The sequence below is a fragment of the Amblyomma americanum genome, chromosome 4 (genome assembly GCF_052857255.1).
Source record: "Amblyomma americanum isolate KBUSLIRL-KWMA chromosome 4, ASM5285725v1, whole genome shotgun sequence".
Lineage (NCBI taxonomy): Eukaryota > Metazoa > Arthropoda > Arachnida > Ixodida > Ixodidae > Amblyomma > Amblyomma americanum.
The window spans coordinates 127,389,198-127,411,866 of NC_135500.1; the positions used below are offsets into that span (position 1 = coordinate 127,389,198).

At 46.5% G+C, this 22,669-nt stretch overlaps 1 protein-coding gene and 1 long non-coding RNA gene across 2 annotated transcripts in view; both read right to left on the reverse strand.

The window, feature by feature from the left end:
* Nucleotides 1-22,240, reverse strand: part of LOC144129816 (uncharacterized) — a 61,004-nt gene extending 38,764 nt beyond the window's left edge. Inside the window, exon 1 of the mRNA XM_077663885.1 lies at nucleotides 22,132-22,240. Coding sequence (XP_077520011.1) covers nucleotides 22,132-22,157 — 26 coding nt within the window. The 5' untranslated portion in view covers nucleotides 22,158-22,240. The remainder of the gene's footprint in view (nucleotides 1-22,131) is intronic.
* LOC144130358 (uncharacterized) lies at nucleotides 6,701-16,655 on the reverse strand. Its single transcript, XR_013314078.1, has 3 exons — nucleotides 16,396-16,655; nucleotides 9,077-9,247; nucleotides 6,701-6,795 (listed from the first exon to the last, which is right to left on the reverse strand). It is a non-coding gene; the product is annotated as an uncharacterized LOC144130358 (long non-coding RNA).
* Nucleotides 22,241-22,669: the final 429 nt, after the last annotated feature.

A 22,669-nucleotide genomic window follows, 5' to 3' on the forward strand; every position in this document is an offset into this window, starting at 1 on the left:
CGATTGTTCCAAAAGTGGTTTTGCGACCATCTTCGGCTGTTTTGTTTTACCGTTAATAAATTTCCTGATATTCGCCATTTCCCTCTTTATGGGTTAGAGATCTCTCTCTTAGCGAGCTGCTCTACCAGTACCTTCTCCCGAGCGGTTTCCCAAGGGGAGGTCTTACCCAGCCAGCTCATTTTTTTGTCTGTGCCTCTGTTTTTGCTTGAGCCTATTCCTTCGCTCGAGCTACTGTCTGTCAGGACCCGTGGTGGCGCCTCCGCTCTCCGGCAATAGTGGGAAGGAGCTCGATTTGCTTCTCCTGCGGTAGCCTTTGCGGTTTTCGTTGTGGTTCCTGGTCCTCGATATTGGTTGGTGTCTGGAGTCATGTTGCCCCTGGTCGTTGTTGGCTTAATACGGTTTTATATGGCTTTATAAGCCAGCCTAGATTTGCAGTTCCGGCTACCGGTGATGTGCCTGGACGTCTTCATATGCTGGTTTCGTGGCCGCGCATGTGGCCTGCACTAGCTGACGCGGCACGTAATCTTTATTTATTTATTTATTGATACTGCAGGCCAATAAACTGGCCCTAGCAGGAGGGGCAATACAGTAAAAAGTGTGACAATGCAAAACAACAATAAACACTAACGAAAAATAATGCTGGGTGTAGCAGTGTTACTCAATGAATACGCTCTGGCACCAGCACAATAACGAACAAAACATGAAGAGTGGCACATGTGAAATAACAAACAGGCGGGTAATTTTTACTCAGAACAACAGAACTGTTTCTGGGGGAAAAAAAAAGGCATCACAAAGTGAAGGAGTTAGGAAAACATAACAGATTGTGAACACTGGTTTTGTTTCAGTTAGTTTATGGAAGAAAGATGTTTTTCCAGCTCTTCTGCAAAGTTTTGTGACTGCAATACATCGACAGGTATAGAATTCCATTCATGTATAGTACGCGGAAAGAAACTATTCATATGGGATTTTGTTTTAGAAAATATTGGCGTAAGTGAAAGGTTATGTCTGTGTCTTGTCTGGCGTGAACTTATAGGTTTTACGCAATGAGGCTGCTGAAGTGCGCTTTTTCCATTTATAATGTTATGTAAAAATTGGAGACGACTTATCTTCCGCCTGTTTTCCAGCGTACTGATTTTATTTGCAAGCATTATTAAAGACGGAGAATCCTCTCTTTTATATTTACTAAAGATGAATCTGATAGCCTTCCTTTGAACACGCTCTAAATTCATTATATTCTTTTTAGTATGAGGATCCCATACAACTGCTGCATACTCCAGTTTGGAACGGACAAATGTGTTGTATGCTAACATTTTGGTATTTGCTGGTGCATTTCTAAGTTTCCTTTTCAAGAACCACAATTTGCGCAATGCTGCTGAACATGTAATGGAAATATGGTTTGACCAAGAGAGTTTACTGTTGAATGTGAGACCCAAATACTTGTATTTTTCAACCTCAGATATTATTGTGTTGTTAAGTACATAAGAAAATACACTAGGTTCTTTTTTCCGTGTGACTCGCAGCAAAACTGTTTTGTTTACATTGATTTCCATGCACCAAAGTTCACACCAATCACGGATAGCATTAACTGATTCCTGTAAGTAATTGCTGTCGTTCCTGGAAACAATTTTTCTAAAAATGACACAGTCATCCGCAAATAAATTAACATGGACATCATCAGGAATTACGTCGACTATATCATTAATATAGATCAAAAATAAAAGTGGTCCTAATACGCTGCCTTGCGGTACACCAGAAGTTACCTGACGGATATTGGAAGTACATTTGTTTATTTCAACAAATTGCTGTCTATGGCGGAGGTAGGCCTGGATCCATGTTATAATATTTGTAGGAAGACCAATGCGCTCTAGTTTGTGGAGTAATTTTCCATGGGGAACCTTATCGAATGCTTTACTAAAATCAAAAAAGAGCATATCGACTTGCCCGGACGTGTCAAGCACCTGAGAGATTTCATGAACAACTGACACAAGTTGAGTTGTTGTCGACAGTCCCTTTCGAAACCCATGTTGAAATGGAGAGAGGACATTATGGTCTGTCAAAAACTGACGAATAAAGCCTGCGACAATGTGCTCTAATAATTTGCTGCAAGTGGTCGTTATAGAAATGGGACGATAATTCGATACTGTAAGATGGTCACCCTTTTTATGAATTGGAACAACTCTTGCGGTACGCCAGTCAGATGGTATTTCTCCTAATTGTAATGATAATTTGAAAAAGTCAGTTAAAAAAACGCATATCTGTTCCGCATACCTTCGTAAAAAAGCATTTGGTATATTATCCGGCCCGGCAGATTTCCTGACATCAATTTTTAAGAGCATATCCAAAACACCTTGCCTGGAAATCACAATGTCATGTACAAAAGACCTATCATTGTTATGATGTTCAAATTCATCCAGGTCAGAAAACACACTCCAAAAATAATCATTGAAGTGTTCGGCAATACTGGAAGCGTCTTCAATTATTTCATCATTAACCTTAATTTTATGAATTGCCTGTTTAGATTGACCTAAAAAACGCCAAAACTTCTGTGGGGCATGTGAAATAAAATCAACAAGATCATGACTGAAAAACTTATCTCGGGCTGCTTTCACTTTTGTTAGTAATTCAGTTTTCAATTTTTTGGAAGACAAACTCTGCCTGCTATGTTTCTTCATTCGCTTTAGTTTTCGCTTAGTTTGGATAATATCTCTGTTTATCCACGGGTTTGATGGAGGTTTCTTGACACTTCTCAGTGGAATGAATCTGTTAATGCAATAAGAGGCTATGTCCCTGAACTTTTGCCATGAAAGCTCGACATCATCATGGACAACATTTAGGTATAGGTCTAAGTAATCGATGATTGATGTATCATCTGCTTTAGCATAGTCCCTAACCTTAAATCGTTCGCGTTGTTTTCTTCTATTCACGTTGATTGTTGATGAAAAAGAAATTAATTTGTGGTCTGAAATGCCTGTATCAATTTCAGCGGTTCCTTCATGGAAAATTTCACTGAGGAATAAGAGGTCTAGAGTATTGTCTCCTCTGGTAGAAACAGTAATAACCTGTTCAAGACTAAAAGTTAGCATCATATCAATGAGTATATCACAGGAAGGACTGTGCCCATAGCTCCAGTTATTCCATTTTATTTGAGGAAGATTAAAATCACCAGTTATAATTAAGTTTTTTCCTCTGAATTTCAAAAGGTGATCATATAATTTCTGCATAAAGTGATCATCAGCATTTGGTGCGCGGTACACAGAACATAGTATGAATGAAAAACCCCAGACAGAGACATTCAAAAACAAGCTTTCGTGGTTATCAATCTGATCTAGTTCTCCTATATCAACACTATTTTTTGCTATAACTGCGACGCCACCACCTCGGGAGAATCTATCTCTTCTAAACAGTTGGTAACCTGGCGAAATTATTTCATCATCCTGCACCCCGTCATGCAACCAGGTTTCAGAAATAACGCATATATGAGGATCGTATACTAATAAAAGATCTTGCAGTCTGTCTATTTTGTTGACAATGCTTTGGGCATTTAGTGAAAGCAGCCGAAACTGGAAAGACCGTGATTGCTATTCTGCCTGCTCTAGTCTCATTTCTGTGTCATCCCTTTTTGCAACTAGTTTCCGTGTGTTGTGTACGTCGTCCCAAATGTACAAGTCGCCGCCAACGCGAATCTTATCATGAACAAGCCAGACCTTTCTGCCGCTATCTTTTTCTTCTTTCGCGCTGTTCCAAAGTAGTCGGCGCTTGCGCAGCGTGTCTGCGCAGTAATCATTTTGCAAGGATATTCCTGATCCTTTCAGTTTGTGAGCATTCTTCATGAGGGCTTGTTTTTCAGTGTAATCCTGGAAAAACGCGATGACGGGCCTTCCTGTGGGTCTCTTCCCGAGTCTGTGAATTCTTGCTACTGAAACACAATCTACCCCCACCTTATCCTTGAAGACGTCTTCAATAACCTTCTCCCGTAGCGTTGTTTCCGTTTCATTAGGATCTTCGGTAATCCCAAAAACAATCAAATTCGAACGGCGGCTGCGGTTTTCCAAATCAACCAGTTTTTCATGGTGAAGTTTAAGTAGGTCATGCGCTGCGGTTGCAACTGCATATGTTTCTTCATTTTCATGGGTCTTTGCTCGAACCTCGGTCATACTGCATTCCAAGCTGATTAAACGCTGTTCGAAACAATGTATTGCTGTCTCCGTGGATTCAAGGCGTTCTTTCAATGAAGCGATGTCAGCTCTAATTGCTTGCTGGCCACTCAATATAGACTCGAACATTTCATCAACAGTCGGTCCCGGATTTTCTTCAATGTCCCCACAAACGAGAAGCTTACACGAATTTAAACACTCATAGGCAATACTCAAGCACAGATGTGGGCGCGGCAGTACAACAAGAAAACGATCATCACTGCGTATTGTGCTGTTGTAACTAACCTGTACAAGAAGAATCGGACGCATAGTCAGCGTTGTGCGCCCAAGGCTTTCGCCGCGCCCACTGGTAAGTCCATCGTGCGGTGCTGTCTTTATAGCAGTTGAAGCTGGTGACGTCAGGAACCCGTGACTTGAAAACACTGCATCATCCGTTTTCGGAAAGAGGCACGAAACTGCATCGTCGATATGGCTTGATGTCACTGTTGTAAACGGCTTGGCTGAAGGCGCAACAAGGAGGCTGGCAGTTGGCAGGAACAAAGCCTGTACAAGAAGAATCGGACGCATAGTCAGCGTTGTGCGCCCAAGGCTTTCGCCGCGCCCACTGGTAAGTCCATCGTGCGGTGCTGTCTTTATAGCAGTTGAAGCTGGTGACGTCAGGAACCCGTGACTTGAAAACACTGCATCATCCGTTTTCGGAAAGAGGCACGAAACTGCATCGTCGATATGGCTTGATGTCACTGTTGTAAACGACTTGGCTGAGGGCGCAACAAGGAGGCTGGCAGTTGGCAGGAACAAAGCCTGTACAAGAAGAATCGGACGCATAGTCAGCGTTGTGCGCCCAAGGCTTTCGCCGCGCCCAAATTCCAGCCTCTGGGCCTGAAGATTATTTTATATTCGCTCTCTGAGAGCTTTGGCATCGGTGCTTTTTTCCGGACGTTGGGGTCTTGCCTCTTATTCTGAGTGTTAGTCGATTTCTTCTCCCCAGCGCTGTGCTAGCCATCGTTCCCGCCGAAGTTCCCGGCGGTGTTCGTGCTAGCGTTTCCGCTGGCGTTCGCGGGCCTCCCGCATTTTTTCACCATACGGTCCTGCACGTCGAGAACGATCTCCTACTCACCGTTTTAAAATTCCAAGTTGCCCAGTTCGTCTCCGTCGGCGGCGTTTTATATCGTGGTGGTCTCAGGCCGCCCCCCACCCCACGGGGCCGGCTCCTGGTGATGCGCGGGTTGCTACGTTAGTTCCGGGCGTTAGTTCTAGCCTGCTCTCACGCGTCCGAAAGGTGAAAAAGTCCCATGCAATGCGAAATAGGCCACCGTTTCCCGAAATCCGGTGTCCTCTTGCACAGAGTAACAATCCGGATCCTTTCGCGATGATTTTCGGTCCGCAGGCCCAAGTTGAATGCCGAAAAACGGCTTCTTGGCGGGAGTGCTTGCGACGCACGTCCGCACCGCCGGCTGGTCTAAAAAAATTTTTCAGGGGAAAGGAAATGGCGCAGTATCCGTCCCACATATCGGCGGACGCCTCACTCTAAGAAAAAAAGGAGTGGTCTTAGTCCTTTGAGGGGGTAAATCCACTGACGCTGTGGCGACCCCCTTTTGGTGTAACGTTACACCTTCGTCGGGGGACTAAGTGCGCACAGTGTAATGTTTAAGCTGTTATCGGGGTAATGTTATTCCGTCTGGCCAAGTGTAAGATAACCCCTTGATGACTAACTTTACTCCTCCTCAGAAAGACTAACGCTTAGGCCATGAAAGTGTAAACATATGCTTCACTTTCTGGTGCATGTTTGCGCCCACTCGGAATAAGCTTATGCTCAATCCCAGGGTGCAAACTTATACTTGCAAGGGCTACAGTTAATCCTGTTTAATGAGCTTACTACAACCCTCCTACAGAGCAACTTTGCACCTTATCAATGGGCGTAAAATTGCTCTGCAAGAACATATGGGTTCCTCTTTTAGGTGCACCTTTACGCCATGTTAGGAAGGGCAACGTAAGCGTAAGCTTACCCTCGCAGGGGCTATAGTTACCTAATGAGTTTTTTACGCTTCTATGGCGCAACTTTGCACCACGTCAGTGGGCATAACATTGCTCTGAAAGTGTGTGTTTTGCTCTTTTAGGTGTATCCTTACGTCTCTTTTGGACGGGTAACGTTACCGTCCAGAGGAATGTATCCCATATTAGTGTATTGTTACTTCTCGAATATAAGGCACAGACACGTTCGCTGTGATACTAGGCATCCCTTGTTATTAAAGTAAGTAAGATCGTTTTTGGGCCGGTAAAGAAAACCACTTCACTTTGTAGGTGTCGGTAATGGTGCATCTACTTTAATGTATAACACACATCGAAACCAAACGCAGCATTACAATACACCTACAGAACAAAGCTGCTTGCTGAAAAGGCATGATAAGCACCTCACTGCTATCAAGTTCACTGATGTTTTTCTCTTCCACATTCCTGGTTATGTTCGTGTTAGTGTGATAAGATTGTGGCGTGCCGTGCTGCACTTCAGAGTGCAGTTTCGGACTCCATTGATTGTACACCAGTATGCACGACAGGGTTTATTTCTTACTGAATTTAAAATGGCAACATAACTCAGCAGTCTTCTGTCAACGTCATGATGGCATCCATTCTCCAAGCGAACCTGTGTGACAAAAAGAAATCCTTGAAACATGACGGGCAGTACACACATTTAACGCATAAATTGTAATTATAAGATCAAAATTTAATCTGCGACAATTTGGTCTGAAGCGCGAAGGCGTATGTGTGGTGTTTTCCAAGCGAGCATGCTGTACAGGCCAATAAATAAGTAAAAGAATGAACAACACGAGCTCTGGATACCAAATCATGATACTGATTGAAGAACATGCATGCCCTACCAGATAGACCAAACTAGAAGGCTCCTACATTTGGTGTGCAGTACACATATCTCACATGCAGTGAAAGTATAGAGCGCAGCTCCCACTTCCGTAAATGGCCTAGTTTTTTTTTTTAATTACAGCGTTCTTTCAGCGTTGATTCAAAGGGGCCCGATTTTGCAGCTGAAATCTGCAAGACATAAGAAACCGTACCGCAGTATATTTGACGCTTGTAAAATGATAAGCAGGGCGTCTTCACTCACCCCGTTGCTATCGTGCATGCAGTGGTGCTACCATCTAGTTAGTCAGTGTATGACCATGGAACATTTTTTACAAACAAAAATGACCTGAAGTGAGCTCTTGTTCAGCTGTTGTCCAGTTATGCTTTTGGCGCTAGCTAGCAAAATTGTGGATGAATTTTTGCCGCCTGCGCGCAACAAAAGCGTATGTGCACTGAGATAGTGCGTTTCTTTCTGCAACAACTTGCAATAATATATAAGTCAGCTTCTTCAAAAGGATGTCTTCCGACCAAAAGCACTCGTTTACAGACAGCAGTCTCGCATTTTCAGAAAAAGGTTGGATTCCCCTTAATCCATTTCGGGACCGAGTAACCCATCTCCCCTTTCGTGGCAAGAACAGGGAGTGATAACGAAGACGGTGGTAAATGTCTCGAACCCAGAGGACACTCACATTCTTCGAGCGAATGAAAACTCCGGATGGCCGCCCACTGCCTGCAGCAGAGTGTAGGCAGAAAAAGGAGGGATACCGTCATTCGTCACAGAGCAGTGGGGAGTGGGTTGTTCCTTGTTCTGGCTAGGAGTGCGCGGGGAGGGGGGAAGGGAAGGAAGTTAGCGCGACGGTGTTGTTCAGTAGAAAAGTTTTAGAAAGTTAAGCGTGAGGTAGCTCACTACTTCCGGCGCACAGGAACAAAGGCCCATTGCCTTCTATTCCCTGCCTAGCCTCTACTGCAGTGCTACCGAAGGTTGACTGCATGAGTACAATTGTACTCTTGATGGCTCTCTCCAGGCCACTTTGAAGTAGACTGGCGACATTCCTGAGTTTACTAAGAAGAGGGAACTTCACTCTTTTCGTTTCCACAAAACAAATGCGAGAGTGTCGTCCGGGAACGAGACCTTTTGGTTGGAAAACAAGCCTTGCGGAGAAGCTGACTTACACATTTCTGCAAATGGTCTATTTTGCAAGTTGTCAACTCTCGTGAGGATTAAGTGACTTGAAATAGCGATAGAAAAATGTTTGCGGGTGAAGGTTAAGCAGGGCCATAGCAGCAGGGAGCTAATGCTCGAGTTCGGGGGACAAAACAATCCCTTTATCTGCATTAAAAAGAAGAGAAAATCCTGACCGCGCCACTCAGCTGCGTCTGGAAAAAAGAAGAAATATGGCTTTGTGCCTCATCATAAAAAAGGTTTGTACTCCAGTTAAATCAATTTCTAAACTTCAACCACTCAGAGCAATCATCAAGGTTCTGAAAGAAAGTAGGACTCACACTCTGAAGCTCAAAGACCACATTAGCTGCACTCATGCTTGAGGTTGCATGCATTTTGCAACGTACACCCGCCGCCAAGAGTTCAAGGAAGGCGACTGTGTCGAAAACAGCTAATTGCTTCGTATCTAAAACTTATTACTGGAGATTCAACGGTGCATTGCACAATTTGTACCATGACAATTAATATCTATTCTAAGATCCATGAACTGCCGAGGGCGAAATTGAGTTGTTTTACTAAAAGTGAACATGAGCGTAATTGCCCACCACCACCCGCCCTCTACAAAATACAAGCAGATAAACATTCGACCGTACTTACCAGGACTGATATGGCGTCATCGCAAAGTTAGCCTGTTGGCAGGCTATCGAGACGCGTTATTCGCTCGGTGACTGCACACCACAGGTACAGATAGCTAGACAGGCACTGTCCAGAGACGCAAAGTGCAAACTGCGCCCTGCAGCAGCTTCCAGTTCTAGGCAGTGACACGACCGGTAGCGCTGTATTCGCGGAAGGGCGAATGAGCGAACCCACCCGTCCTCTGCACCCTTTCTTTCCCGCCCCTCACCTTTCCTCCTTTTGCAGGCAGATTTTTTCTTTTCCTCTTTTCGTTCCGGATTCCGCGTGTCCCCCGCGTGTGCTTTTTGGTGGAGGGATTTAGCATACCGGAGACATACTACCGGTTTTAGGTACGCCTGTTCTGCACGTGCGGTGGCCCTTCCCGGCCGGGTGCTTGCTTCTGCGCATATGTAAAAAAAATTCCTTGGTTAACTGTCGGCATAAAAAGTCGCCTGTTTTCTTGACGGTTGAATACTGAAAAAAAGTGTGCGGTAGGAAATATGCCGAATGTACATATGCTCTGCGCTTCTCGCCTCTAAAATGGCAGCCACTATGAAGGTGGTGCAAGCGTGCTTTAATATAAGTTATTTGAAATATTGCGTATAAGTTAGAAAATGAGCAAGTGCACGCACTTGTGCGGAAAAAGCCTGTTTTCGGATTCTGTTCCTGCTAATTCTTACATGTATGACAAATTGCTACTACTATTGCTAGAAAGAAAACTAAAAGTTGACAAAGCTCCGTTATATATCATTCTTCAACATCTTACGTAAAATAAGTAACCGAGTACAATTGAAATGACTCCATCAGAAATGTATATGAATACCGGGGTGAATTACAGTCTCAGGAAAGTAACGTAACAATTACAGAAAACTAGGCTGTTACTCTTCCGTTACTTTCCTCCCAACATTTATAGTTCCATGACACAAATTTACTCAGACTGCAGTGAACTGCAGCAGCTTGCTTGATGATTTGTTCTTTAATAAACTGCACATCTCCAACCAAAATTTTTAATTTTAACCCAACGTTTCCAGGCTGAGTCGGCTCCTTCATCAGGGGTGACTGAGGGCTGTAGCTAGTGTCCTTTAAGTATGGACCTCCTGCATGTTTGTAAACAAACGGTGGCGCTGCAGTCGCTAGCGAGCTCGTGGTAGGCAAAAGGTCGGGGAGTGGCGTCGCGGATAGGTGTTAAGCGCGGGTTTTCAAGGCTTGTAGGCGCGTTTCCAGTTTCTGCGAATCAGCAATGGTCGATGCTTCCAACTTAGTAATTTGTTGAAGTACACGAGCTCGCGTTGGCCAAGTGCGGCCTATAAAGAGAAATAGTTTGCCACTGTATTGTATATATGGTTAGTAGTAAACATGTAGAAAGCGTTCCTGCCGTTTATTTATGCGCCAGGCATTGAATAAAACAAGTTTTGACACTCTGCACTAGCCGGAATGATTTTACTTCGGGACAATAGTGAGGGGAAGTGCTGGCCTTGTTTCGTCGGAGCAGACGTGCGCTCATCGTCTGCTGACATATGTACGTGTCGCGCTGTGCGAAAAGTGGGGACAGCGTCGTGTCCCTGATCTCCTCTGTCTCGCTTAGCGCTGTTTTTAGCCGCATGACCACGCACCAGCCAGGCCGACTTGTCCTCTTGTTAAGCTGGTCGATTTGGTGAAAATTTTTGATTTCTAGAATTATTTCTTTCATTAGCCCTGAAGTCTAGTTTCGTGACGAAAAATTATAGCAAAATATTGAGTACAAATTTATAAATTACGCTTTTTAGAAGTGTGGTCGTCAAAAATTGTGAGGTAATTTCTTTGATTTCAGTGCCGCATTTCTTTGACCAAAGTGAAAGCGAAGATGCCATAATCTTTAAGGTTCGTTTTGTGACCTCTCACATTTTCTGCGACTGGATCACTCACCTTCGTAATTCGTATGAAAATCAAATGATTCCATTTGTCGCAAACTATTCCTGAGACGTTGAGGAGAGTAATAAACCTCTCGATTTTTTTCCCTACACGTGCAGTACTGTGTTAGTTATTTCTTGTAAGAAACGTTTTCATGTAACTATGCATGCATAAGTACTGATCATATAGAAAAAGAACTAATCGCGTCATCGTACAGAACAGGGCTTTATGTACATGCTGGCATAAAAAACTGCGCACTATGTACTCAATTATTTGAGACCTTGGGGGGACTTGACGACGGTGTTAATTATAATTACCCAGAACTGCACCAGGTATAGCTATAAATAAAAGGAATTACTGAAACTAGCGTAGGAATTTGATATTTGCACCAAGTTTAGTTACATATCGCATGCATGAATAACGAAAACACTTTTCATTGCCGCGTCCCCTCTCAATCTCGCCATGTGTCTGTTAGTAGCACGCCTGCGGCTGCTTCTTTCCAAACAAGCTTCGCGATCATGTACTACCTCATGAAACATGACACATGCATGATGCAATGAAAAAGCATATGGCGTTTAGCATACTTAAGGTACGCTATTCTAAGCACACCAACGCGACCGCGCAAGATTGACACAACTTACCAGACTTCTACTCGAATGAAATAATTACGTCGTCATATCAAGAAACAGTTTCAAGTAAATATTAAATGTCATAAAACGCGCCATTAAAACATTGTGTGCTATTAACAAAAAAACGCATTCCTTGGGGGCGAGTGAACCTGTCGGCGCCCCGTGCACTCCGGCTCAAGGTGATAAGTACGTGTGCAGTTGCATGTGTCTTTTTTTTCCTTGAGCAATTATTAGCCTACTATCCTGAAGTTCAGGTGAATGAACGCAGTAACTTACATGCTATTAAGTGCATTGAGTGGCAGTGCCTATCGAATCCCAGACTTCGCGCTTTACTACCGTGGCCCAATGCCTGTTAGCCAGTTTCCGAATGCGGCATTTATGCGCGAGAAACCTATCGAGGCTAATTTAATATTTTTTATGCTATTACGCGGATCCAGCAGTGACGCAGCTGGTCAATACATGCTGCTTCTGCAGTTCACAGGCTTGAAGCAGCCGCCGGTAGCTGCGGCAGCTGCGGTAGGCACGGGCAAGCGGAACCTGTTTTGCCTACCATGCGAAAGTCGCTGCTAACATCAGCGCCACCGCATCTTCGTGACGTCGCGGGGTGAAGGAGGTCTATAGAGGGGAGGAGGGGGTCAAAGGAATGACAGCTGTGATGCGAAAGGCATGGTGGAGGGAGAGAGGGCGTTAAGGCTGTTAGTCACGTTGTCGCACTGTGGGGATGCGGTCAATGACGACGTTTTTTTTGTTGAGTTGAAGAGCGAAGTCCCTGGGCATATACTGGGGGCAGGTTTCTTTTTGTGCGGTTGATGTTGTTCGGGGTGGTTTGAATGTGCCAGGATTCCAGAAGGAGCCTTTTGTGGTAATTTGTTTCGGTTCCCAGGATGCGGGTTCCTTCGAAGTTGATTCTATGGTCGGAGTCCTCAGAATGTTCCAACCAAAAATTAAAATTTTTGTTTGGAGAAGTGCAGTTTATTACAAGTCTTCAAACCCAACCAGACAGACAAATCTGTCAAAATGTTTAGTTTCCAATGATTTGTTCTACGCTGTTAATTTCCAAGGGCAATTGTTTTTCGAAGATGCGGTCAAAAACATTCCTACGTTTACTCGCGAAGCGATCAGTGGCTGCACTGATCACTTTTAGAACACCTTGCGTCGATTTTGGGTGTAATGAGAGGTGAGCTGCGGCGCCATCTGACAAAACCGGGGGGGGGGGGGGGTCTACAGAGAGGTCACGTGATACCTCTCGGGAGGAGAACTCCCATAGAAGACGGCGTTCACCCGGTTGTGGTGCGGACATGATCGTGCGCGATGCTTCTCGGAAACCGGTCTGTTGTCGCTCGGTCACAAAGAAAACGGCTTGCCGTCAGGAAAGCTGTACCTTTGGTTCCAGCTTTTTTTTTTTGGAAAGAAGGAACTTGTTACCTGTAATCAACTACAGAAAAAGTAATTGAATTGCCTGGAACTTTGCCGTTTAAAAAAAAAGTAATAAATTAATCACAAAATTGCAAGAAAGTGCAGCTGATTACAAGTAATCAATTACATGTAATGCGTTACGTACAACTCTGGTACGTATCGTCATATCTTCTATACTTTGAAGCCGCCGCGGTGGCTCAGTCGTTATGGCGCTCAGCTGTTGACCCGAAAGACGCGGGTTCGATCCCGGCCGCGGCAATCGAATTTGTGTGGATGCGAAGTTCCAGAGGCCCATGTACTGTGCGCTGTCAGTGGACGTTAAAGATCCCCAGGTGGTCGAAATTTCCGGAGCACTTCACTACGGCATCCTTCACAGCCTGAGTCGCTTCGGGACGCTAAACCCTCATAAACTATGAACCATCCATACTTTGAAAGATCTTCCAAGCGTTATTAATAAATAACGGCCAAGACAATGTGCCAGATATCAAAATAAAGCAAATGTCAGCTTGTAGTTGTCACAGGAGAGCAAATCAAGCCAATGTATACTAAAAATACAGGTACTAGTTTACTCATATTTACGAAGCCTTAGGCACACACACACATATATAATCGATAAAATGTGCATGTAGAGATGGTCCACAAGATGTGGGACACAGATTTGTGCGCTGACCTGAACGTAGTGAAATTTGCTCAGTCAAAAAGCATACTTAATAAAAAATAAGTTTCACAACGCTCTTGCAGTGTTCACACGTGTGTCTAGGATTCACGCTCACTTGCGCTCGCATTACCAAATCAGTCTAAAAGCTTCTAATGCGGGATAACTTCAAACCCTTGAGTGTACTCCTGTGAGCAGGAAGTCAGCGCTGTGCATAGACAGCAAGGACAGCATGGTGAGAGGTTAGCGTGGCTTCCGAGCTGCGCGTCCGCTGCTCTATCCCGCCTTCGGTTAGTCATCCGCCGGGTCACTGAACGTAGACCCTGAGGGGACAAGTATTCCTAGGGAGTGTTAACATTGCCCCGCGTCTGAATGATGATTCAAGTCAGAGCTTTCTGCGCAGGAGCCCAATAGCGCTCGGCGTCGTACATCGGCGAGACCAGGAACTTCGCCGAAAGAATGAAGCAGCACAAAGCGGATTAAAAATCGGGAGAAGCGGACTCGCGACAAAAAACTTTTTGGACTAATAGCTGCAGTGACACGTGGCCAAAGGCGCCTTCTCTCTCCCCTTTCCTGCCCAGCCCTTGCTACAGGAATTTGCGAGTGTGCCATGAGAAATGTGAGCTATAACAAAGTTTGAGCACTCTTTTATTGATTACACCATAATTATTTATGACAAGCACGTTTTCTGCTTTCTGTTTTTCTCTTGGCGTAGAGCATTCAGAAGTCATTTTCAAATTTAATTGAGAAATAAACAAAAAAAAATCAATTGCCAGGGAGGAGGAGAAAGCGTCAGAGGACCCAAGACTCCTTCCCACAAATCAGTAGGTTCAACTGCGTATGCGCCACTCTGCATTTCCCTATTTCTTTCTGCTCATTTGTAAAAGATTACCTTGGGCTCACCCCCAGCCCTGTTAACGGCAAGGCTGTCAAGGGCAAATTGCATTTGCGTTATCACTCGTATCATAAAATGAAGTATTATGTAAAGCACGAATGTCCTACAGACGAGCGTAAGCATATGGTGCAAGTTTAATCATGACACTACATCAGGGCCCGCGGATGTTGCCATTACGTGCAGCTGAGCGCGAGGAGGAAATATGCACTGCTTGAAACGAACACAGATTAAATGCGCATAGAACATGAGCGTTGGAGCTGATCGCCGCATCATGTGGAATGTAAAGCATGGAATGTTCTTAGTCGTACTAGAAACAGTCTATATGGAAAAAAGATGTAAGCATTTGAATTCCGTTTTGAGCGTAGACTGCTAAGCTTAATCTTTTTACTTGATGTATTTGCCACACAAGAGAAATCAACCATTATATAAATTATTTCCCGCCCCTCTATGAAGTCGGCATGCGCATCGAGGCACTTACACAAAATTCTCCACGAGCGCCCCATCGCGGCATGCGAGCAAAGTATAATCACCCCGCTGTTTTGGGGGCAAGAAAGGACGCGCAGTTATCAACACTGGTAGAGAGCGTAAGTAAGGTGTAAGTTTTCTAAAAGGGGGTAAGGGATCAGTAGCGTGCTTTTAACGGGTGCAAAGTTATTCCTAGAGTCCTCTAAAGGGGGTAAAAGTCCTTTTTACCCCTTTCTCACACCCTTTTTTCCTAGAGTGCTGAACCGCGCCGTAACGGGAAGGGATAAAGGAGGGATTGAGAGCAGAAAGGAAGTGAGAGGGAACCCGTAGTGGAGGGCTCCGGAATAATTTCGACCACCTGGGCATCTCTGACGTGCACCAACATCGTGCAGCACACGGGCGCCTTTGCGCTTCGCCTCTATTGAAACGCGGATGCCGCGGTTGGGTTCGAGCCCGGGTACTCCGGATCAGAAGCCGATCGCCTTAACCACTAAGCCACCGAGCCACCGCGGCGGGTAGACGTCGGTCTCGTAGAATGGAATCGTAGAATTAAGGAGACTACTTATCCGGAGTTCCCTGGTTGGAACCCGACCGCGGGTTCTTTCACTCCCTCCTTCATACCTTCCCTTACGGCGCGGTTCAGGCGTCCAACGATATGAGACAGAAGCTGCGCCATTTCCTCCCCCCCCCCTTACGAAAAACCAATTATTAGAATTAAGGAGATTGCAGGGATACAGTGGCCACACCCTGCAAAGGACAGGGTTAGTTCGAGAAACATGGGACAGGCTTTTGCTCCACAGTGGGCGCAGTTATGCTGATGATGATGACGGATGATGAAAACTAAAATGGACTTCAGAATGTGCGCTCTCTTAATCTGGAGATGGGATGGGCAGGAGGAAGGACGATTGAGAACATGCTCATATTATAACATATACAGTAAATATGAGTGAGTAAAGATACCAAGAGGCACGTGAGAAATAACACTGTGTGTGTAACTATGCTCTTCTCCTGGCAATGAAGCATGAGGCTACACAGTGGGACCACTTAGTGGCATACTTCAGGCACAAATGAAAAAAAAAAATGCACTCTGCCGACACAGTTTTTTTTTTCATTTGTGGGTGCAGTATGCCACTACATGGCCCCACTCTGCTGCCTCGCACTTAATTGCCAGGAGATGAAAGCAGTAACGTTGCTTATAAAATTTCAGGGGACAAAAAAGACGAGATATCTTGGAGAACAGAGGGGACGTTCGGAGTGGCTTCGCGCAGAAAGCACTCCTGAAGGATGCGCGGACGGGTCCTGGAAGGAATCGAACTCGCGACGTGCCACGTTTCGCGTCCGGCGTTCCTACAGCCGAGGTGTCCCTGCTCGGCTGTTCTGACCTAACCGGAACAAAAAAACAGCAACATTGGTTGAGCGCACCCGGGCAGCGGCCGACGTCACTGGGGTCCCGTACTAGGGGCAGCACCTAGTGTTTGTGAGGGCCGTCTCATTAGGAGTCGGACTAATGATACCTCCCTGCACGTACTCTTTTCTCGAGGCAATAAATGTCTTTCACCAGCTACACTTACAGCCGACGCTGTACGTCTTATGCTCACCGGGCTGGGACAGAGCCGAGACCATAGATATCACCTCGGACTTCATTTCTCCGCCCTCCGGTGGACCCTGTGCAGCTGGCTCCAAACCGACCACGCCGTTACTGGATGCCTCGCCTACGCAGGTGCCTGTCGCCGCTGTAGAGGCTGGCTGCGTTGCTTCTTGCGCTGGCTTGTTGTCTGCGGTGTTGCTGTCAGCTCGGGCACAACCTCGCATCGCAATGTCGAGAACATCAGATGCCTGTGTCTCATCCTGTGGAACTCCTTGAGGTCTGAAAAAAGAAGGTTTCAGGAGCGGAAAGGGAGAGGAGAGCTGCGCTGGAGATGCGAAGAGATCAACTCCGCAGTTACTAAATACTCGCGTCGTCAGTTTTGAAGTATTCTCAATTATCGGTTAACAGCATACGGCCCCAGTCATCATGCGCGATATTGCCAACGCCGCACAGAAGGATGGTAATTACGCGCGCAAGCCGCGTGCTTGAGCACGAAGCTCTTCACACTTTGCCGGCGAACAGAAATTCGTGATGGTAGTCCCGCACGGCGTGACTGGACCGGCAACTGGAATCGAGGTACACTTCTTGATGATGGTGATCATATGATGGTGTATCTTTGGTGCAGTGAGTGACCAGCGGTGCAGTTGTGTATATTTGGCGGTTATGGTGTATGTATACTGTGTAGTGACCACAGTTCCGTCCTAACGGGGCACAACGGCAGCGCCCGTCAACCTCATTTTCAGTAGTATGTAAGAGTGATGGCACAGGAGAAAGCTCACCTGACCGGCGTACTGGAGACGCCGCGTTCTTTTCTGCGTTTTCTCCGACGTAGACTGCCAGCCTCGGTAGACGTGTTCGCAGTGCCGTCCTAATCGTTATCAAAAACTGCGATGCAATGTTTGAGGAACATTGTGATAGCCCCTACTGTATTGCATCAAACCAAGGCATAGACATTTCTGAGTATCCTTAGACATTGAGATCCAAACACGTTCATTAACACCTGCTAAAAAAGTCCTCGTGCACGCATCCTGGCGTTCTAGAGTGAGCAGCCCATCAAAAAAAAAAGAATGCTACACATGCTCTTAGTCACTGCATCGCACATATGAGAGATAGAAATTTATCACATGGCCAGGTTCGCGGATAAGTGACACGAATCTTGTTCGGAGGCTTAATCACTTTTGCATGGGGCTTTGATCTCATTTTACCAGTTTTCAGCTATTTTGGTACATTCAATTGCCTCACAATTTTGTTAGCATTGGGTATTTCCTTCGCGCTGTCACTTACTGCTTCACTTATTTACTGCTGCAAAACACGTATGGTTTCCGTGAGACCACAGCAAGTGCTGCTTTAGCTGACAACGAAGACCAGTAGCAACTAAGAGCACTTGGCCAAGTGTACGGCGAAAAATTCCTCGTGTTGCCACGATCAATTCTGATGTCGAAGCACTAGCAATGGCATCATACTGCCACAGCATACTTGAAGCCTTTTTGGTTTACCACGAGATAATAATGCCAGTCCCGAGCGGAGAATAAAAGTGGAAGAGGAAGCTCCAGCATAAAAAAAATTCAACCTTCTATCTGAATCAAGGCGGCTACCTAGTGCAAAACTTGATCTATTGTTATTTTCTTCGAATTAAACCGTAACGGCCAATAGAGTCATTTTCTTTTCTACTCTTTTCATTTTCTATACCTGCAGCAATTTCCCTCATTCATTTGTTTGAAAAATATGAATTTGTATTGATAATTTTTAATTACTTCTTTTCGACAGCTGCCTTCAGCCTTCTGGGGACACCTACTGATTCTTGGCCAACAGTCCACATTGAGTATGAGCCACTTCTACGTTAAGGCTAAAAATAGTGACAATCTCCCCAGCCCTCGATCTACCGCGGAAGACTTTTGTCTCTGGACAAGATGTTTTGCTGACAATATACCTTTCTCGCAATGTACTACAGAATAGCTGAAACAACATGAATGGCACAATACTCATGCGGTAGACTCAAAGCTAATTTTTAGTTTACTGTACGGTAGCGTTTTATTAGTGCAAGTGTGGCTCTCGCGGTCGCGAGACCATGCGCTAGTCGCGAAGCAAGAAGAAAGAAGAAAAGCCACGAAGCTCGCACAGCTACCGAGGTCTACGTGTTACAGCGAGGATGTTACCGATCCTTCCGCAGAAGCTGGCCCAGGTCGACCTGGTGACGAGTGAGTGCTTCGACTGCGGCGACATCTTCGGCCACGGTAGATTCCAGCGCTGTCTTTTCGTTCTCATGACGGCGTCCGTGTGCGCGATGCACTGCCACACACTCGTCTTCCGTCTCATCTCCGGCGACGTCGACCACTGGTGCAAGCAGCCGCGGGGCGAAGGGATGATGTCTGCTGCCTCCTGGAGGAATGGGGCGATCCCTATTGACCCCGATGGACGTTTCAGCCGGCGCACCGTCTACAAACTCCCGGACGACCCGAACGACACGAGAGTTGTGAGCTGCGACGAGTGGGACTACGACCCGGAGAGGCAGAAGAGCACCATCGTGAGCCAATGGGACCTTGTGTGCGACAGGCAGCCGCTTCTTGTTGTGGCGCAGGCCGTCTCCATCCTGGGCTCGTTGATATTCATGAGTGGCGTCGGACTCGTTGCGGACCACTTCGGTCGACTGCCCGTGCTCCTCTCGTCGGTGGTGGCCCTGCAGCTGGCCACACTGGGCAGCTCTTTTGCAGCCTCGTACAGCGTGTACGTCCTCTCGAGTTTCCTAAACTCTGGCTGCGTCGCGACGGTCATGGTGCTATCCTCCACGCTGCTCTTTGAGGCTTCGACTCATCGCCGCCGGAGTCTGCACTTATTCGTCGCCATGTCGGCGGGCATGCTCACAGCGGAAGGGTGGTTCGTCTTTGCGCGACTTCTGCGACAGCTGCGACAGGTCGGCTGGATTGTTCTGCAGATCGTCATGCTCCTGCCGACAGTCCTCACGCTGTATGCGTTCGCCGCAGCATACGAGTCGCCGCGTTGGCCCGTTGCCAACAAGGACATGGCCAGCGCAGAAATGATCATGCTCAGCGCGGCCAAGAAGAACCACTTCCCGCTAATCACCACGGCCTGCATGCTGGTGAGGCTTAATGAGGAGGTTGCCCTTGGTGCGGCCCGCCTCATGGTCACCGGAGGAGACGTTGCAGGAGCGCGTGACCTGCGGCACCGGGCTTTGGTGATGTTCTGCTCGAGTTTCGCTGTTACGTTTACAATGTTCGCAGTGCAGCTTCTCGAGACCGAGGCGCCTTCCGGAACAAACTCTTTGCTTCAGTTGGCACCCATCGGCGTGAAGATCGTGGGCTTTGCGTTGCTTCTTGTCGCGGTCAGGATGACCACCGCCCCGCACTTGCTGGTCTCAATCCTAGGGGCCCTAGGCGGCACCTCCTGCTTGATCAGTCTGACGTTCGCATGGAAACGGGACCTAATAACCAGCGTTTTATTTCTCTTGGCCAAGCCGCTCGTACACGGTTGCGACGTCATCATATTCACGACTGCCATGAATGTGGGTGGCGCTGCCGTCCGCTGCGTGACCATTTGTTGGCTCTTCGGCTTCGGCCGCTTGGGAGGCGCCTGTGCTGCTACTTTGCTGACAGTGCTGGACGTCGGACACGGAGACGTGGTTTTCGCGCTCGCCGGGACGATTCTGTTCGCGGTGATGCTCACTCAGCTCAGACTCCCGCCAATGCACGAGGTCCTGATACTAAGCAGCAGAGATACTGCCACCAAAAACATAGGGGGCGTGGAATTCATGAAGCACACGCTCGACACGCCGAGCTACAGGAAGGAAAGCCGCAGCAAGTCCCGTACAAGCTCTCTGTCATCGAGAGGCCCAGGCTCAGAGTTTTATACGACGGAGAGCTATTGATTCCAGGGCTGTGTCTGATTTAGCCGGTGCGTGATGCGTGTTTGCAAATGTCCCCAAGACTTCGTTTCCGTAATATCATCACAGAAAAAGTTTTCCTTTCAGTTCTTTTGGGCTGTGACTATTGACTTTATCATCTTACTGCTTATGCGCGGGACGCAGAACGGGGCTCCGCATATTTATATTTGAATCCGTGTTTTCCTGGTATCATATGCTGCCTTGACTCATGATACTGTGAGGACTTAATATAAAGCGTAATGTAACGTAATTAATGTATTTTTTTTGTGACAACTGCATTATAATGTAGTATCCTCAGAAGTGATGTGCCCGCTAAAACCTACGCCCGAATGTAGTTTATAGTTTGTCAGTAGCACGCGCCGTCACTCGAAACGTTGTGCTTTTGCAGACTGCCCCAGCGATGTCATTGTGCCTCAGCAAACGCACAACCACAGAATGTGTATGAAGTTTAAAGGACATCCCGTTTTTCATATTGTTTTAGAATGTAAAAAAAAAACATGAATTTACGGAATTAAGTTTTTCCCCAATGTAGATTTGTGGTGTCACATCTGATTCTGTTGTTACAGTAAATTACCCTTTTCATCTCTCGAACGTTTTCACTTATTTTTAATGCGACAAAGGTCCGCGTCAGAGATGCAGCCAGTAAGGTCTTTCCGGAGGGACGCAAGCCCTGGCGCTATTGAGCCTTTGGAATATTGCCAGCTTGTTGTTCAAGAATACGCCTTTCTATGAACCACTAAAGGCGCCAAGTTGCCTTTCTGCCCGCCTCTCCGATGATCTTTCCATTGATCTACATTCATAGCGGCCTGCAAGATACATCGTTATTTGTAAAATTGTGTACCGACGTACGGAAGGACATTGGTCAGCGAAATTTAATGCTCCCAGCTGCACGCTAGCCTATGATAAATTCTGATGAAAGCTAACAATTATAATGCAGTTAATTGTCGTAAAATGTCAAACAAAACAAAGAAATCTTCAGCCTTGTCGCGAGTGCAGTTTCTTTTTCGCAACTCATCACGTTATTTCGACTGAAAAGAAGGAAACAAACACCTTCACCCACAAAACATAAATGCACCATACATTGTAGTTCTGGAACTCATTGCTGAGTTGAAGCTCCCTCTGCGCCAGATGTTTAGAAGACATTATTGTCTTCGTCTCGAACTTTGAAAAGCACCTATAAAGGTTTCGAACAGTACTAGATGCAATAAAGTTGTCCGGTATAACCTTGAAAGGAGAGAAGTGCCACTTTGCCTGTGAAGAGCTGGTGTTTCTAGGCCACATCTTTACCAAAGAGGGAGTACGCCCAGACCCGCAGAACACAGCTGCTCTCACGCTGTTTCCTCCGCCGGCCAATAAGAAAGCTCTGCGCGGATTCCTCGGACAGTACGCATATTACCGACGATTTGTCAAGAACTTTTCTCGCATCGCCGAGCCTCTGACCTTCCTGACAAAGGCAGACGTGCCATTTAAATTGGAAGCGCTGCAACTGGAAACTTCAAGGAACTTCAGCTTGCTTTGCAGTGCCCACCGATCCTCGCGTACTTTGATGAAAGCGCCGCGACTGAAATTCATACAGACGCAAGCAGCGTGGGCGTAGGCACCGTCCTCGTTCAGAAAACTGACAGACTGGAGAAACTAATCGCATACGCTCGTAGTTCCCTGTCCAAGGCCGAGGCTAAGTATTCGACAGCTGAGAAGCTGCGCCTTGTCATTATCTGGGCTATGCCGAAATTTCGCCTCTACCTGTACGGACGATAGTTCAAGGTGGTCAGCGATCACCAAGCACTATGCTGGCTTGCAAGTTTAACGGACCCCTCCGGCCGCCTCGCTTGATGATAGAGCTTTTACCTCCAGGAGTTTGACGTCACCGTCATTTACAAGTCCGGTCGCCGCCAACTGCCTGTCAAGAGCCCCTGTTGATGCACCGCCGCCGGACGACGATGATGACGCCTTCCTGAGTCCCATCAGCTCTAGCTCTTTTAGATAGAGATAGATAAAGAGGAGGAAGGAAAGGCAGGGATGTTAACCAGAAAGGGGTTCCGGTTGGCTACCCTGCACTGGGGAAGAGTTATTAGGGGACTAAAAGGAGGAAGAGAGAAGGAAAAAAAGGCATAACACACACACGCACAACGCTGTCACAATTTGTCACTCAATCCAGTCGCTCTCAAGTAGGAAAAGAGTGCCTTGTATGCCTTAAGGGCAGCCGACAGCTGTGGCCACGGACCGAGGATCTTTTGCTCTGTTAATGGGCTCTGTTAATTACAAAGAAAGCTGGTGTATCACTGCCCGCTCTCAAACAACTGACATTGAGTCACCTGCATTCTTACCACAGTCACCGCATACATATTGTTACGTGGTGGCAAGCCACGGAAAGCACGACATGATG